This window comes from Onychostruthus taczanowskii, unplaced genomic scaffold (assembly GCF_017590055.1).
Source record: "Onychostruthus taczanowskii isolate IOZ18803 unplaced genomic scaffold, ASM1759005v1 scaffold10, whole genome shotgun sequence".
Classification (NCBI taxonomy): Eukaryota; Metazoa; Chordata; class Aves; order Passeriformes; family Passeridae; genus Onychostruthus; species Onychostruthus taczanowskii.
Window position 1 is genome coordinate 16,654,486 of NW_024496526.1, and position 17,214 is coordinate 16,671,699.

General features: G+C 40.4%; 1 protein-coding gene across 25 annotated transcripts in view; it reads right to left on the bottom strand.

Annotated features, from left to right (window-relative positions):
* The window catches only part of NEB (nebulin), a 92,140-nt gene that overhangs the window by 48,960 nt on the left and 25,966 nt on the right, over nucleotides 1-17,214 (bottom strand). For 19 of the 25 annotated variants that reach the window (XM_041404800.1, XM_041404921.1, XM_041404893.1 and 16 more), the window contains exons 37-64: nucleotides 16,987-17,190; nucleotides 16,528-16,632; nucleotides 16,333-16,440; nucleotides 15,861-16,172; nucleotides 15,344-15,547; nucleotides 14,974-15,078; nucleotides 14,183-14,290; nucleotides 13,316-13,627; nucleotides 12,667-12,870; nucleotides 12,245-12,349; nucleotides 11,660-11,767; nucleotides 8,628-8,939; nucleotides 7,955-8,158; nucleotides 7,246-7,350; nucleotides 6,961-7,068; nucleotides 6,527-6,838; nucleotides 5,721-5,924; nucleotides 5,441-5,545; nucleotides 4,831-4,938; nucleotides 4,394-4,705; nucleotides 3,309-3,512; nucleotides 2,986-3,090; nucleotides 2,414-2,518; nucleotides 2,021-2,332; nucleotides 1,596-1,700; nucleotides 1,251-1,349; nucleotides 974-1,075; nucleotides 685-792 (exon numbers count right to left, since the gene is read on the bottom strand). In XM_041404800.1, the coding sequence (XP_041260734.1) occupies nucleotides 685-792; nucleotides 974-1,075; nucleotides 1,251-1,349; nucleotides 1,596-1,700; nucleotides 2,021-2,332; nucleotides 2,414-2,518; nucleotides 2,986-3,090; nucleotides 3,309-3,512; nucleotides 4,394-4,705; nucleotides 4,831-4,938; nucleotides 5,441-5,545; nucleotides 5,721-5,924; nucleotides 6,527-6,838; nucleotides 6,961-7,068; nucleotides 7,246-7,350; nucleotides 7,955-8,158; nucleotides 8,628-8,939; nucleotides 11,660-11,767; nucleotides 12,245-12,349; nucleotides 12,667-12,870; nucleotides 13,316-13,627; nucleotides 14,183-14,290; nucleotides 14,974-15,078; nucleotides 15,344-15,547; nucleotides 15,861-16,172; nucleotides 16,333-16,440; nucleotides 16,528-16,632; nucleotides 16,987-17,190 (4,785 nt within the window). The remainder of the gene's footprint in view (nucleotides 1-684; nucleotides 793-973; nucleotides 1,076-1,250; nucleotides 1,350-1,595; nucleotides 1,701-2,020; nucleotides 2,333-2,413; nucleotides 2,519-2,985; nucleotides 3,091-3,308; nucleotides 3,513-4,393; nucleotides 4,706-4,830; nucleotides 4,939-5,440; nucleotides 5,546-5,720; nucleotides 5,925-6,526; nucleotides 6,839-6,960; nucleotides 7,069-7,245; nucleotides 7,351-7,954; nucleotides 8,159-8,627; nucleotides 8,940-11,659; nucleotides 11,768-12,244; nucleotides 12,350-12,666; nucleotides 12,871-13,315; nucleotides 13,628-14,182; nucleotides 14,291-14,973; nucleotides 15,079-15,343; nucleotides 15,548-15,860; nucleotides 16,173-16,332; nucleotides 16,441-16,527; nucleotides 16,633-16,986; nucleotides 17,191-17,214) is intronic. The other 6 variants (XM_041404991.1, XM_041404982.1, XM_041404964.1 and 3 more) reach the window with 6 other exon arrangements.

Here is a 17,214-nt window from a genome sequence, read left to right on the forward strand (position 1 = left end):
TGGTCACAAACAATAATATTACTTTGTATAAGCCTTCCTGTTCAAAATACAGCATTTTCTGGTCTAATATACTCCCCATTTTCAGTAAAAGATTATTGTTAACATAAGAGGAAAGACTTGCTAGAAAACGTTTTTTAACAAGCACATTTAGTCTTATTTTGGAAACAAATTATGTGAGATTGTCTGAAGAGTGGATGCTTACTTATGGTATTTACATCACACTGTTTTGACAAAATGTATATTCCAAATAAGAGTCACCCAATAATTTCAAGACCCATTATGTAAATGTTAAGAATTAAAAGTGTGTACTGGCCTAGAGGTTTTGATATGCCAAAAAGTGAAATCAGAGCCATACATGTTATAATCATAGTATCACTCCAAATTTTACACTTTTTTTAAAATTTAACACTTATAAAGTATGGAAGTCCAGCTCAGATGATTTTGAAAGGACTGTTTCTGGAGAGAGGGAATGTGGAAGGAGTCTGACCTTCAGCACTAATATCTCCAAACCCCATAATCACAAAGATAATTGAATTATTTGGAGGACACAGTGGAATTCACAGGCCATGAAAAGTCTGGATGTTATCCCAGATGGAAAGCTTCTTAAGTCTGTTTGGGAATTTTCAAGGCCTTTAACATTTCAGGCTTCCAAGCACTCATCTTCCTAATGAGAAGAATCGTTACCTCACTTTGGACATCACTGGAGTGCTTGGCATGAATGATCTGCACTGTGTCAGGAGGCAGGAGGTAACCAGTGGCTTTTTCTTTCTCCCAGCTCTCCTTGTATAAATTCTGTGGGAAATAAAAGTGATGAGGAATTCAACACCACCACAGCGATAACGATTACCATATGTACGTAATTTATTTAGAAGTATAAGGATAACAAATCCTTCCTTCAGGTTGTTATCAATAAGGCAGGTTTTCTAAATACCTCAAAAATGTGAGTAGAAGCTGTCAAGGAGAGGCCACGCACCTGATTTAGAATTCTGGCTGCCTCTCGGGCCATGTCCAGCTGTGGTGTATCTGTGAGAGTATAATTTGTCTTGGCCTCATTCCATTCTTTGCGGTATTTAATCTAGGACACAGAAAGAAATTACTGCCTTGTAGCATCCCCATAGAACTGGGAAAACACCATAATTTACACATAAAATAACAAACCAACCCCTGAACTGGCAAGGCTCGTAGACAAAGCACATTGAATGCAGAAGCACAGAAGTCAAACGTAGCCCAGACAATGAGAGCAAACTTACATCATTGAGGATTTCAGTGCTATTCTTTGCTGTGACATAATCAACTCTGTCAGCCACGGGAGTGAACGGGAGAGTTTCAGCCTTTGTGCGGTACTTCCTCTGTACAAGAAAGAGAAGAACAGATTACCCTGGAATATCTGATGCCTATTACAGCAATTCTGAATAGATACACAAGACAAGGAAGTACTCATGGAGAAAAACCTCTCCATACACAATAAATGTTGTGAAAATACTGCAGCTGCATTTTTCATTTGAAAAAACCCCCCTCATTGTTTAAACTATTTAAAATATTTTGAGTGACAAATACCCCTGAAGAAAATTTTAGTATTGAAAACATTTGGTTACCTCACTCAGGAGATCTCCAGCATATTTGACATGCTTGACTCCCAGGGAATCATTTGGCAACCATCCAATTCCCCGCAGCCATTCCAAATCAGCTTTATAAACAGCCTGGGAAAACAAAAGAGGGTCCATACTCTTAGCTACACCTGTCCATGCTCTTAGCTACACTGCCCTGGACAATCCAGCAAGATTCATAAATAACAGAATATAATCCAGTGGTTAAAAAGGGGAGCAGTAATTCCAACATGAGCACTACATCTGAATTTATCATCTTTCAACCATTTATAAGTGGACTACACTTTGCAACTCTAACAAACAGCAAGGTGAGCTCCCTGAATTCAGGAACAGATTCCCACCCCTTAGAGCTGAAGCAGAATAAGAAGAGGCAATGCAGGACTAAGTTAAGGGGTGTTTCCAGGTGAACTTACATCGCTCTGGAGGTCGTAGGCTTGCCTGGCATGAATGACATCGTTCTGGTCGGGGAGGCAAATCCACTGGTGCAGGTAGTGCCGGTAGTCGGCGTCGCTCACCAGGGCCTGCCCGTGCTTGGCTGACACGATGGACATCATGTCCACTGGCAGGTGGCACTGGGTCTTCTGCTTGGCAAAGAACTTCTTGTACTCTCGTTCGCTCTGAACTTTGGCCACGTCCAGGGCAAACTGGATTTTGGAATCTCCCTTTGCGTTCGGCACTCCCACGTAGTGTCCTTTCTGCTTCTCGTGCTCCAGCTTGTATTTGTACTGGGGGAAGAGCAGAGGTCACCATCAGTAACAGCTAGAAAGAGCTCTTGGAGCATGGGATTTGCCTCTTTTGGCACTTACATCACTGGCAATCTCTCTAGAAGCCTTGGCTGTCTTGATTGGAATTGCATCTGCTCTCAAATCGTAGTTCATCTTCAACTCGTCCCAAGCTCCTTTATATTGTTTCTGAAGAGACAGATAAAACACCACACACATGCTGAATGCTCTGGCATTTGCCATTACAGAAACAGAGTTTCCAGCCATTTATTTCCTGAAATACCACGAAATTTTTTGAGCAGTACTCCTGCTCCTAACTATAAATGCAGCTGCCTCTGAAACATGTAACAGCAGTTGTGCAACCTATAAAGCACAAAAGTGTGTTTGTAAAAGTGTAGAAAATATTTACATGCCTTGGATTCTCATCCTTTTTAATAAAATACTCCCTCAGTGGGGCATGATATTAATATTTTTTAAATAGCTGAACACAAATATTTATTTTAAAATGGCCAAATACTTTAAGGATATTCAGTAGAGAGAAGGGAATGCCACAAGCCCTGTATGAGGATAGACTTCGATGAGATTCACAGAGATTCATCATCTTAGAATGATATAATCCACAAACTATTTTACAGAAAACAGAATGATAAACGTACCTGGCTGTAATTAACAGCATTAGCCTTGGCTAGGTTGATTTCAGGGGTGTCTGGCATGATGTGGATCATAGTCTTGTCCTTTTCCCAGGCTTCTTTATATTTTTGCTGTTAAAACAGTCATTTAATAATATCATCAGACTTATGGAAATTCACATATCAATAACAAAAAATCCCATAAATGTCTCCTGAACTATCATCTCTAAAGAGTAAAATGTTTTGAAAAGCATTACACATAAAACACCACAGATCAGTTTTACATTTTAGCAGTGAGATTTCTCTTTAGCTTTAGCTTCTAGTGCAGCTTTGAGGAGTTTGGAACATACAGTGCTGATCTGTTCAGCGTTGGTTTTGGCCAGAACAACATCTGGGGAATCCACAACACTGGTGTACTTCACACTGTCAATAGGGGTCCGATACACGTTGTCACTCAGGAGATCCTGGGCATTCTTCACCCTCTTAATTTCTGGAGAGTCATTGGGCAACCACCCAATTCCACGGAGCCACTCCAGGTCTGACCTGTACACAGCCTGAATGAGATGGTCAGAAAAGGAAAACATTGTTTAAAATGATTGTCTTAATTATTTTAAGCTATGCAAAGTAGATTATATATAAACCTAGCCAGAGTCACATTAATCCTTTTTGTAGACAGGAGATGTTCATTGTTGCAAGTAAAATTAAACCTGGCCACAAGTTTTAAGTAGTTCAGCTCTTAAACAACACATTCTAAACTATGTAAGGAGAAACAACTGAAAGGTGTTGCAGTTAAAGATAATTAATATTAAAAGCTTACAAAAGTCTTCCTGTCCCTTCCAAAACACTTATTCCTCTAATCATTACAACAATTTACAAGTCCTAAGAAAACCCCAAGCTGCCTACCAGGAAAACTGACAAACAGTAAGAAACAGGAACCTCATCTCCAAAGCTTGTAATTGAAACAGTGAAAGAGGAACTGATAAGCAGCAAAGCCAGGTCAGGAAATCTGCTGCACTGACTCCTGCTTTGCATTCAGCCTCTAAAACCTCTCACTGGCTACCTCACAGAGTTTTCTTCCAATTAAATAAATTTCCAAGCTTACTCAAGCAAACAGAAGTAACAAAAGCCACCTGATTCCAAGGCAGCAAACAACTGTTATTCCTAAACCCCATCAAAGCAAGAGAGATAAATCCTTCAGCCTCTCCAAATCACACCTGTCCAAAAGCATTATGCAACACATCATCAACTAAAGTTCTACAAAATTAAGAGATAAAACCAATACTTTTTAAGAGTCTAAAAGAGCACATAAAAGCAGTAACAAAAATTTAAGAAGTCAGTCTAAATATAAATCTGTTGTGCCTGTATAGCATTGAACAATCAGAATAAGGTTATAATCTATTGAATAATAAAACTACACATCTCTGTGGATACTCACATCGCTCTGGAGGTCGTAGGCCTGCCGGGCATGGATCACGTCGTTCTGGTCAGGAAGGCAGGTCCACTGGTGCAGGTACTGCCTGTAGTCAATGTCACTGACCAGGGTCTGGCACTCCTTGGCTGCCTGCACCGACAGGGCATCCACAGGGATGTGGATCTGGGTCTTGGAATCGTTGTAGGCCTTCTTGTAGAGGCGGTCGTTCTGGAGGGCCATGGCGCGCGCGGCCTGCGCCAGCCTGGGGTCCTCCTTGGCACTGGGGCACCCGATGTAGTGGCCTTTCTCCTTCTCGTGGGTTTCTTTGTACTTGTACTGGAAATGCAGAGAGAACAGAAGGTGTGTTCCTCACCTGGACACAGGCACCAGGCTCAGGCTGCCAGCCTGAGCTCTACTCAGTTCTGCTGAGACACAAGCACCACACGAAGAGAAGGCTGTACCTCACTGGCAATGTCTCTGGAGGCCTTGGCTTGTTTGATGGGAATGGCATCAGCTCTTAGGTCGTAGCTTTTTGCCTTGACCTCATCCCAGGCTTTCTGATAATGTTTCTGTAAAGAAAATTAATCACCTTTGTTAAACATAGTGAAATGCCTTCTCTAAAAACCTGCCTGCTGGGAATGACCAGCTTGGGAGCCCTGTGTGCTTCCTGTAACTGGCAGAGTGACAATAATGATCCTGGCAAGTGTCTCAACAGAAAACTCATGACTTAAAGTAGGTGCAAGATTAAAACTCAAAGAGGCAGCAGAAATATTCCTGAAGACAGACCACTATGTCTGCAGACTCCAACTGGACGTCATGTAATATATTTGGCAGGTTTTGCCAAAGGGAGTAGAAGTTGTGTGGAATTGCACATTGAGCTTGGGAGTTTGTTCATGAACACACAACCTGTTGATAGGCTGAGAGGTGATAAAAAGCCTCTGGATGTAATGTCCTGTTTACAAGCACATTAGAAAGTGAGTTTGTGCACCACCATTTACAGCAAAAACTGGAAGAACAATTGCCAGCCTTCACTTTCTAACACTTCACAAATATTCCATGTTATTCTCTTACATTGCTGATGTTGAGAGCATTGACTTTGGACTGCAGCATGACAGGAGTGTCTGAAGGGAGGGAAATCTGGGTCTTGTCTTTATCCCAGGCCTCACGATACAGACGCTGAGGAGAAAGGAAGAACAATTGCAATTCAGTATGGTGAGAAAAAAAACACCAAGAGGAATTCTTCAGTAATTCCAACTTGCAAAACTTCCCAACTCATCATTCCCACCGTAGAAATTCTACTCCCTACCAGAAAGAAATGAAATGTCATCCCACAAGTGAAAGGGGAGCTTACATCACTGAGCTGCATGGCATTGGTCTTGGCCAGGACAACGTCTGGGGAGTCGGTGATGCTGGTGAACTTCAGCTGCTCCGGCCGCGTGCGGTACAGGCGCTCGTTGAGGAGCTCCTGGGCCTTCTTGGCTTTGACCACATCCACAGACCCTTCTGTCAGCCAGCCAATGCCTCGCAGCCATTCCAGGTCGGACTTGTACACGTTCTACAAACAAACCAAGGGTTACTGGCATTGCAGAGGTAACTCTTAGCCCAGAGAGCTGGTGCACTCTCAGTTCCTGGAGAAGTTAAGACCAGTCTGGATGTGGCTCTGAATAACCAAGACTACTAGAAGGTGTCCCTTGCCCATGGCAGGGGACTGGAATAAGATGGTCTTTCCCAACCCAAACCATTTTGGGATTCTGTAGCTCTAAGTTCAAGAAGGTTTTTTATAAGCCGTTCCCCAACTTATACTCTTTACACAGCAAGCAGCCAGTGATGCTCTGTTGTATCAGGTCCTTTCTAGAAAGAGCAAACCTGATTTGCAAAGAAACAATACTTTTAAGACACTGCATTCAAAGCAGGGGCATAATCTGCAAGTAGTCTGAAAGCAAACATTCTAGAGCAGAGGAAGAAAACATGGCTTCCTTATGAACTGCCCCAAATATTTCCGGCACACAGGCTGAAACCCTTTGGAAAGGATAAAATAAACATACCAGAACCAACTGCAGGCCCATGAAAATGCATTTGAAAGTATATTTGCCAGTCACTAACAAACAGAGCTTCACACAGCAGCCCTAAAGCTTTCCTACACTGATTGTCACTCACATCGCTCTGGAGGTCATAGGCCTGCCGGGCATGGATCACGTCGTTCTGGTCAGGAAGGCAGGTCCACTGGTGCAGGTACTGCCTGTAGTCAATGTCACTGACCAGGGTCTGGCACTCCTTGGCTGCCTGCACCGACAGGGCATCCACAGGGATGTGGATCTGGGTCTTGGAATCGTTGTAGGCCTTCTTGTAGAGGCGGTCGTTCTGGAGGGCCATGGCGCGCGCGGCCTGCGCCAGCCTGGGGTCCTCCTTGGCACTGGGGCACCCGATGTAGTGGCCTTTCTCCTTCTCGTGGGTTTCTTTGTACTTGTACTGGAAATACAAAAAGAAGTGAATCTGGGATGCAGGTCCCATCATCTCCTATTGCTACTGATCACAAAAATATATATCCTTGTTTCTAAAGGAAATGAAAATAAACGTAAAAAATAACATACATCACTCGCGATATCTCTTGATGCTTTTGCAGTTTTGATTGGAATTGCATCAGCTCTCATGTCATAACCCTTCTTTTTGGCCTCTTCCCACGCTTGTACATAAAGTTTCTACACAAGAGAAGACAGAAAATGGCTTATGAATATTCTGAAAGTTGGGATTTCTGCATTTTATAATTGTCTCTCAAATTTTTCATGAATGCGTGCTTCAGAACATCTTTATGATTAAAGAAATGCTGACTTAACTCTGAATTTCCACTAATTCAGTAAATGTTTAAATCTCCTTACATTGCTAACGTTGGCTGCGTTGGCCTTTGCTAACAGAATGTCTGGTGTGTCAGGCATGACATGGATGGACTTCTTGTCTGCATCCCAGGCTTCCGTGTACAAGCGCTGCAAGACAGGAAAACGGCCCTTTACAAACAGTTCTTTAAGAAATTATTTTACAATTACAATTTTTTTACAAACTGTTAGGGGTAGTTCTAGTAAGCTCTAATACTCTGACACAGCAAAGTTTCTCTCTGAACAGTTCAAGAAGGAAAACTTTGTCCCTCTTCATTATTTCTCAGGTTAAGCTGGTGCAGCAACTGATAGATTTGGATTGTGGAGAAACAGCCATAGGAGGAAAAGTGTATTAATTATTCTGTATAATTGTTTGATTATGCTTGTTAGAAAGGAGGAGGTACTTAGTGACTTTCACCCTCCAGATCTGAGATATGTTGCACAAGTTTCACATCCAGAGAACTTCAGGTATTTCCTCATCACTTGTTCATCGTGCAGTATTACTCTTGGAAAAATCTTTGATTTAAGGGACTTTTGTCTGTAGATTTTTGCCAACTACTCACTTCAGACTGAGCCCTGTGAGAACAGCTTTCCTGTACAACGGCTGAATTTGGACATCAACTTTCTCTTAAATCCACAAATTTTTGGGTTTACTTTGAATTTTGGATTTTTCACCTCATGAACAAGTTCTACTAACTGGCAGTACCAGCCTCACCTTGTTCATGATCTCAGCATTTTGCTTGGCTAAGACCATGGCCAAGGAATCGGTCACACTGGTAAATTTGATTTTGTCTGCAGGCTGCCGATACTTCCTGTCACTGAGGATTTCTCCAGCTTTCTTGGCTTTCTCAACTTCCAAGGAACCAATAGGAACCCATCCAATGCCTCTCAGCCATTCCAGGTCTGATTTGTAAACAGCCTGAAAAAATGTGAAAGTTTGTTACACATGGGCAAGTGTGATCAAATATTAGAATTAATATAAACAAGCACATAATTTATGAACAACTGAGTATGTTTCTGAGGATATGGTTCTGAAAATAATTGTTTTTTAAGATGAAACTGAAAACAGTTTTTTAAGATGAAGTAAAATAATTATTAAAAAGAAAAAATAAAAGAGGTATTGAAGCACAATGATAGTATCAGAGTAACACACAAATTATACCTCAAGTTAAGGACTAAAAAAATAGGATTAAATACATATTTGATGAAAGAATTGAAGGAATGAAAGAATGAAAACATTTCAACAAGTCTGATGCAAGTGACTAGAGGCTTATCATCCATATTTTAAAAATTAGATTGTGCAAGACAATTCTGTATTACAAAATTACTGCATTACAGAATTACAGTACTACAGAAATACTGTGTTACAAATTTAAAGATTTGCTCACATCACTCTGGAGGTCGTAGGCCTGCTTGGCGTGGATCACGTCGTTCTGGTCGGGCAGACAGATCCACTGGTGCAGGTAGTGACGGTAGTCAACGTCACTGACCAACCCTTGGCACTTCTTGGCCAACACAATTCCCAGCATGTCCACAGGGCTGCTGAACCTTGTCTTGGACTTCTCAAAGTCTTTCTTGTACTCCCTGTCACTCTGGATCTTGGCCACGTGCATTGACCACATCATCTTGGGGTCATCCTCGATGTTCCTGGCCCCAATGTGGTGGCCCAGCTGCTTCCGATACCCTTCCTTGTACTTGTACTGCAGGAAAAAAAGTCCACATAGATATTCATATATTTTATACTTTTTTAACACAAAGCATTTAAATAGATTTCTTGGTAGAAAATGAAGGAGCATAAAAATCTGTTATCCTCTGTCTCTTAGTGATATTGCCTCATCCTTGAAACAAAAATTGTCCCAGTCATTGCAGAGCTTTTTTCCTGGTGCTGTGTTTTGGGTTTCAATGTGATACTGCAACAGAATTACTTCTTTCCTCCATAAAAGACAAGCATTTACACTTTTAGAATTTATTTGCTTACATATTTCTTTTAGAGACAGATTTTAAAGTACTTCCTATTTTTAATCAGAAATTATCTTGACAAACTCTAGCACAGACTCCTACATCTTTTTGTTCATCCTACTTTAACATCCATGGATAGCAATGGTGGGCATATAAATAATCTTCATGTTATTGTATTTATTCATAATTGTGATACATAACTCACAGAAAAAATACTGGCTATCCATTTTTTTGGTGCACTTAAAGCATGTGGTAGGATCACTAAGAAAACATATTTCTATATTATCTATTTTGTGAAATGTGACATGAGTAAAAAAGTGAACAAAGATTCTGATTATTTTCCATTACCAAATCCATAGAGAAGTGAGAACAAAGCCTGCTCACCTCACTGGCAATCTCCCTGGAGGCTTTGGCAGACTGGATGGGAATGGCATCAAAACGCAAATCATAGCCCTTCTTCTTTGACTCCTCCAAGGCCAGTTTGTACATTTTCTGCGAGAAAAAAATTCACAATTCAGTTTCAAAAACAAAATTGAAAATTACATTTCAGTTCAGTACAACTGTGCAACAAAACAAATAAAGTCCCTAAACTATATTGTACATCTTCAGACAATTTAAATACTTTTCTGTAGAAAAAAAAAAAAAAGATTTCAAAGACCTCGTAATTTTATTGCAGATGTTTGGAAAATGGAAATCATTTAGGGAAGGCAAATACTGGAACATTTAAAGAGCTAAATTACCTATTTCCACAACTTGCTATAGAAATGATTTCTCATTTATGAGGGATGATATATTTTAAAGGTATATTTTTGTGGAAGAACAACGCTGATTTCAGCACTGAAAGAGGCCATGTAGGAAAATAAACAACCTGACAATATTTTACCATTAATAAAAAATCAAAGGTGACAACAGTGTACTTATGGGAAACCCTTTAACTCTCTCAGCTCTCCAGTTGCACCCACCTCACTGTAGTTCACTCGGTTCTGTTTGGCCAGCAGGATTTCTGGGGTGTCAGGCATGACATGAATCGTGGTCTTGTCTTTGTTCCACGCTTCAGTGTACAAACGCTAAAAAAGAAATCAGGAAGAGATTGATAGGGCACTCAAAACAAGGTTAATATCCCAATAAACAGGGAAAACACATTAATTAAAATGATAGGAACCTGGTCTAGGGGAAATTTTCCCTTCCCATGGCGGGAGGTTGGAACAAAATGATCTTTAATGTCCCTTCTAACCCAAACCATTTTATGCCAATATAAAATGGATATACAGTTATGTGTTTATCTGGTAAAAGTAACATCAACAAAAGGAGAATTTATCTGAGAGCGTTTAAAAACATTTAAAAAACCACCACATTGTTTCGGAATAATGAATAAACCAAAGCATTATTAGTGCCCAATGCACACACACGCCAAAGAAAATATTTAAATACAAAATGGAGAATATTACACAAATTTGAGACTTCCTTACCTAATCTTAGAGTTTTGAGTGAAATAACAAGAGCACGCTGATTGAAAATGCATCATGCCTGAACTGCAGCACTGCTTGTGCTCAATTCATTCCCAGTCCTGTCTCCAGGGATGAGGCAGAGACCTCTGATGTGTCACCCAGAGGGATCGAAGAGATTTAAAGTTACTTGGTGTATTGAAAAATTAATAAGTAATTCTAACAGTTTAACATACTCATTATTTTATAAAGATAAAAATATTATATATGTCTTTCTACTCTGGGATTAATTTTCATGTAAGAAGCTTTTTTATTAGATATAATTACCTAAGACTTTTTATATCACATGCTTTCAATTCACTAAACATTTAATGTCAATATTCTAACAAGTTTGGTACTTCACATCCTTTTACTATTAAGATCCAATTGTAAATATTAACTTACTTTGCAAACTTTCAACCAAACTCCTTGAATAAGACCATATGATTTGTTCTTAACACAAAGAGTTGAAATATCAAAATTGAGAGTAAACAAAGAGCACAAAAATCTGTTATCCTCCATCTCTAAACGATGCTTCCTTACCAGAAGCACAAGCTATCATAGTCATTGCATAGTTCATTCCTGTTTTCATGTTCACACATCTTGAATTTCATTATGACACTTGAACAGAAATATTGTTTGAATCAGAAATTAACCTGACAAACTCTACCATTGGTTCATACACATTTTTGATCATGCTGCTTGAATATCCATGGGCATCAACAGAAGTATTGCAAGGGGCATACCAATAATCTTCACATTATTATATTTATTTATTACAGGGATATATTGCTCAAGATAAAAATACTGACTCCCCCTGTCTTCCATGCACTAAAGGCAATGTAGTGGAGCATTAAAAAGAATCACTACCAAAATATAGTTCAAGATTATCTATTCTATGAAGTATGACAGTAGCAAACATTCTGATTCTTTTCCATCACCAAATCCATAGAGAAATGAGAACAAAGCCTGCTCACCTCACTGGCAATCTCCCTGGAGGCTTTGGCAGACTGGATGGGAATGGCATCAAAACGCAAATCATAGCCCTTCTTCTTTGACTCCTCCAAGGCCAGTTTGTACATTTTCTGCGAGAAAAAAATTCAAAATTCAGTTTAAAAAACAAAATAGCATTTCAGTTAAACACATCTGGGTAATAAAACTATTCAAGTCCCTAAACAATATTGTTGTCTTTCAGGCAACTTAAACATCTTCAGCCCAGCTCTACATTTACAAGAAAATAAAAAAATGCAGACTTCAAAGACCTTGTAATTTTATTGTAGATGCTTGGAAAATAGAAATCATTTAGGGAAAGCTTAGCAAAACTAGTTATTTCCACACCTTGCTGTAGAAATTATTTCTCATTTATGGGGGATAATATATTTTAATAGCCCAATTAGATATCCAGGAGTCAATTTCTGGAACAACTCTGATTTCAGCATGGGAACAGACCACTTGTGAAAATAACACCCTGACAAAGTTTTAATATTAAATAAAAGCAGGGATGACAAAAGCGTACTTGTCAGAAGTACAAGTTAATTGTCTCAGATTTCAGTTGCACTCACCTCACTGTAGTTCACTCGGTTCTGTTTGGCCAGCAGGATTTCTGGGGTGTCAGGCATGACATGAATCGTGGTCTTGTCTTTGTTCCACGCTTCAGTGTACAAACGCTAAAAAAGAAAACAGGAAGAGATTGATAGGGCACTCAAAACAAGGTTAATATCCCAATAATCAGGGAAAACATAGACCATACCAGATAAAAATACAGGAAATGTAACAGGGATAATCAGTTAGGTAATTAGGAAGAGATAGTATTAATGAAAGGAGGATTGACTTGTGGAAATGTAACAATACTTAAAAAACATCACACTGATTAAGGAGAAGGAATAAAAAAATCAGCACTGCTTGTGCTTAGTTCATTCCCAGTCCCGTCTCCAGGGATGAGGCAGAGACCTCTGATGTGTCACCCAGAGGGATCAGGACTCACCTTGTTCATGGTGTCTGCGTTCTGCTTGGCCAACACCATCTCCAGGGAATCCGTGACACTGGTGAACTTGATGGTGTCCGGACGCTGGCGGTAAATTTTATCACTCAGGATCTCTCCTGCTCTCTTGGCTTTCTCAACTTCCAAGGAACCAATTGGGACCCAGCCAATGCCCCGCAGCCATTCCAGGTCAGATTTGTAGCAGTTCTGTTACAAAAAATAGAAAAAAAATCATCCACATGGGTTAATCTACCATTAGTAATAATAATAATCATCATCATCATCATGCAACTTACATGGTGAATAGTTCACTAATAAGTAATCTCACTATCAAATTAACAATTAATTTAAATAAATTCAAAGCACAAGATAAAATATACAAAAAAAAAGTGCATTCCCACTACATTAAGGGTGAAACCATTATCCAACTTTCACAGAATAGTAAATGATAGATAGAAATTCTGGAGCTAGAGGATTTCATTGAAGCATCAATTAGTTAACACATCCTGTTGGAGAGCTCAGTTTCGATCAGCCACAAAATTTAAAAATATACCTCAAAATGTTGGTTCTACAACATCAGAACAAGATGGCCTGATCCAACTATGTAAAATAAACTCATTCCTCAGGAAAAATCAAATGCCAGAGGACTCACATCACTCTGGAGGTCATAGGCCTGCTTGGCGTGGATCACGTCGTTCTGGTCGGGCAGACAGATCCACTGGTGCAGGTAGTGCCGGTAGTCAACGTCACTGACCAGCCCTTGGCACTTCTTGGCCAACACAATTCCCAGCATGTCCACGGGGCTGCTGAACCTTGTCTTGGACTTCTCAAAGTCCTTCTTGTACTCCCTGTCACTCTGGATCTTGGCCACGTGCATTGACCACATCATCTTGGGGTCATCCTCGATGTTCCTGGCCCCAATGTGGTGGCCCAGCTGCTTCCGATACCCTTCCTTGTACTTGTACTGAAACACAAACCAAGATATTATATTTCTCTGTCACCCATAAATGTCAGTTACTCATATTAAATATTTCTTACAATAACCTTTCCAAACTCATCTATAACCCACCATTAAAAAAAGCCCAAACAGTCAAATAAATTCTCATGCTAATAATATTCTAGGACTAAAGTTTTTTGCTGTTAAAGTTAGAACCCTAAACAGAAATTTTTTATCATTTTCCTTTTTGAAGAAATGTGCTTTACTAATATTAGTGAGAAATAATCCTGGTCTTATTAAATGCATTTAATCCTTATTTCGTATAATGATACACATACTGTGTATAAATACTTATCCACACATACAGGGTTATGAGCTATACAGCTATCATGAAAGCAGCATTATATTGTTCTTATAATTATCAACATTTATTTTTTTAAACATACATGATAATTTACTTGCAAAAATCTACTACTTAAGGTCACAGTTTAACTCCAGTGCCTTTACAGGGTCCAGATGATAATTTGCAGGTTGCAGAGGAGAGATGTCAACATAGAAAGAAACAAAAAGTTAGATCCTTACATCACTGGCAATTTGCCTGGATGCTTTGGCTGCTTGGATGGGGATGGCATCAGCTCTCAAATCATAGCCTTTCTTCTTTGAATCTTCCATGGCCTGCCTGTATTGTTTCTAGATGAAGAATTAAACAATGGGATTCATGTAAGTTCCATATGGTATAGTCTATGCAAAACAAATTGCTTGGAAGTAGATCTAATAATTGTGTTTAGATTTATTACACCCAGTTTTATCTACCTTTAACTCAAAACCTCAGATCAGTAGCTGGTACAAATTCATATCAAAGGAAGACCTTTGCTAAATACATTTGTTAATTAATTTTTATTTTACTGCTTTAAGTAATGTAATATTGACTTCAATTAAGACTTAACTTTTCTTCTATACAAACGGAGTAAAACTTTTTAAAACCACTGATGTGGCTTACTGATGTGAACTTGTTTGCCTAAAATAATGTTGAACTCTGGCATCACACCTTTTCAGAATTATGCTAGTAACTACCTTTCTGGTATTAATTTTTGCCTTCCCAACATTATGCACACTGCCAGAAATTACTCCCCAAAAATTCAGTGGAAACACACAACTTGTGTGGAATTTATGGAATTTCTTCTCACCAGTGCTCGCTGTTCTATGTAGGCACTACTACAAATATACAAACAATGCTTTTAAAGTCAAAATCTTTGAATAAATATGGGAGTTACTTTAGGAAACTGATAGTGCCATCTCTAGAAGGTTTCCCAGAAAATTCCTGATCCAGCCATGACACAGAGAAGTTACATTTGGAGAGCTCCCTCACTCACCAGACTGTAGTTTTTCTTGTTCTCTCTTGCCAGTGTGATTTCAGGTGTGTCAGGCATGATGTGGATTTGTGTCTTGTCTTTATCCCAGGCCTCAGTGTACAAACGCTGCAGGAGAAACACAGCAGAGTATTTGGAGACATTCACAATTGCTAATTGTGACAAATTACCTTACTAATTCTCTACGAAGATATTATTAAATCAGCTCTTGATGAAAACAAGTTTCCCATTGATTATCAAAAATGGAACTTACATTTTTACAGCCTTAGAGTGGTGACATCTCACAGCACAGGCACAGGTCTGTGGTCCCAATCCTGTCTCAGGGGTTTTGGCAGAGACTGTTGATGAGTTACCTGGTCAAATCCAGACTCACCTTGTTCATGGTGTCAGCGTTCTGCTTGGCCAACACCATTGGGAGAGAATCTGGGATGCTGGTGAACTTGATGGTGTCCGGATGCTGGCGGTAAATTTTATCACTCAGGATCTCCCCTGCCTTCTTGGCCTTCTCAACTTCCAAGGACCCAATTGGGACCCAGCCAATGCCCCGCAGCCACTCAAGGTCAGACTTGTAGCAGTTCTGTTCCAAAACATAAAGGCAGCAGTTAAAAATTTCTCCTTTATTTGTTAATCAGCATTTAAATGTATACAAATTCACTATTATGAAGGATAAGAGGGAGCCAATTCTGCTATTTGGCTGTACATAAACCTTCATGAAGCTCTTACATTCAGATTCCTTCGCTCCTCAAATTATAATGGCCTTGCTTGGAAGAGGGATAAAAAACCACAAAGTGAAAAAATACTATATGAGAGCAACTACACCAGATTATATTCCAAGGAAATTACAAACATTTCAGTAGTTTCAGTAGTTCAGTTTATCAGCATATACTCACATCACTCTGGAGGTCATAGGCTTGCTTAGCATGGATCACATCATTCTGGTCTGGCAGGCAGGTCCATTCATGGAGGTAGTGACGGTAGTCGATGTCACTGACCAGTTCCTGGCATTTCTTGGCCAACACCACTCCCAGCATGTCCACAGGGCTGCTGAAGTTGGTCTTGGACTTCTCAAAGGCTTTCTTGTACTCCCTGTCACTCTGGATCTTGGCCACATGCATTGACCACATCATCTTGGGGTCATCCTCAATGTTCCTGGCCCCAATGTGGTGGCCCAGCTGCTTGCGATACCCTTCCTTGTACTTGTACTATGGACAAAAAAATGTTCAATGAGTGTTAGTTTAGGGCTTTTTATGTGGCCAAAACCCCTGCAACACCACTCCCAGAAAATATAAGCTGAAACCAGAGACTTTAAAGTGAGAAAAGACTCAGCCCCAGTGTGTGCCACGAGGGCTGCTGTGCACTCACATCACTGGCGATGTCCCGGGAAGCTTTGGCAGACTTGATGGGAATGGCATCTGCCCGCATGTCGTAGCCCTTCTTCTTCTCCTCCTCCATCGCCTGCTTGTACAGTTTCTGGAACAGACACCACCAGGCCCTCAGACAACGCTGCTGCCCGGACAGCGCCCAGGGACACACACTGCACCCTCAGCAACCACCCACCTCGCTGAAGTTCACTTTGTTCTGCTGGGCCAGCAGGATCCCAGGGGTGTCTGGCATGATGTGAATGCTGGTTTTGTCCTTCTCCCAGGCTGAGATGTACGAGCGCTGGGAAAGGAGGACAAGAGGAAACAAGAACACAAAGGTTTAGGGAAACAAACTCAATGAGAAAATCAGCTCTGTGAACCAAACAAGAGGCCTCTACTTTGAACTGATTCAGGAACTCCTGCCCTTTCACCAAAACTTTCTAATGCTCCACCCCTTTCTTTTCCACACTGTATCCCATTACTACTCCAACCACGCAAACAAAACTTTAATCTCATGCAAGGAATACAAATCCCTGAGGCAAGAGGGATTTCCTCCCCTTGTACAATCTGGGCTTTGGAAGGGCATAGAACAACACCCTGAGAAAAGAAGGTGCTCATTTCCCTCAGCAATGATGCAAACAGAAGGAAATCTCACTTGGTCCATGATTTGGGAGTTGTGCTTTGCCAGCACCATGGGCATGGAGTCAGGAAGGCTGGTGAATTTGATGGTGTCTGGGTGCTGACGATACTTCTTGTCACTCAGGATCTCGCTCGCCCTCTTGTTCTTCTCAGCATCCAATGATCCAAGTGGGGACCAGCCAATGCCCCTCAGCCACTGCAGGTCAGACTTGTACACGTTCTGGAAGGACAGGAAAGCAAACAA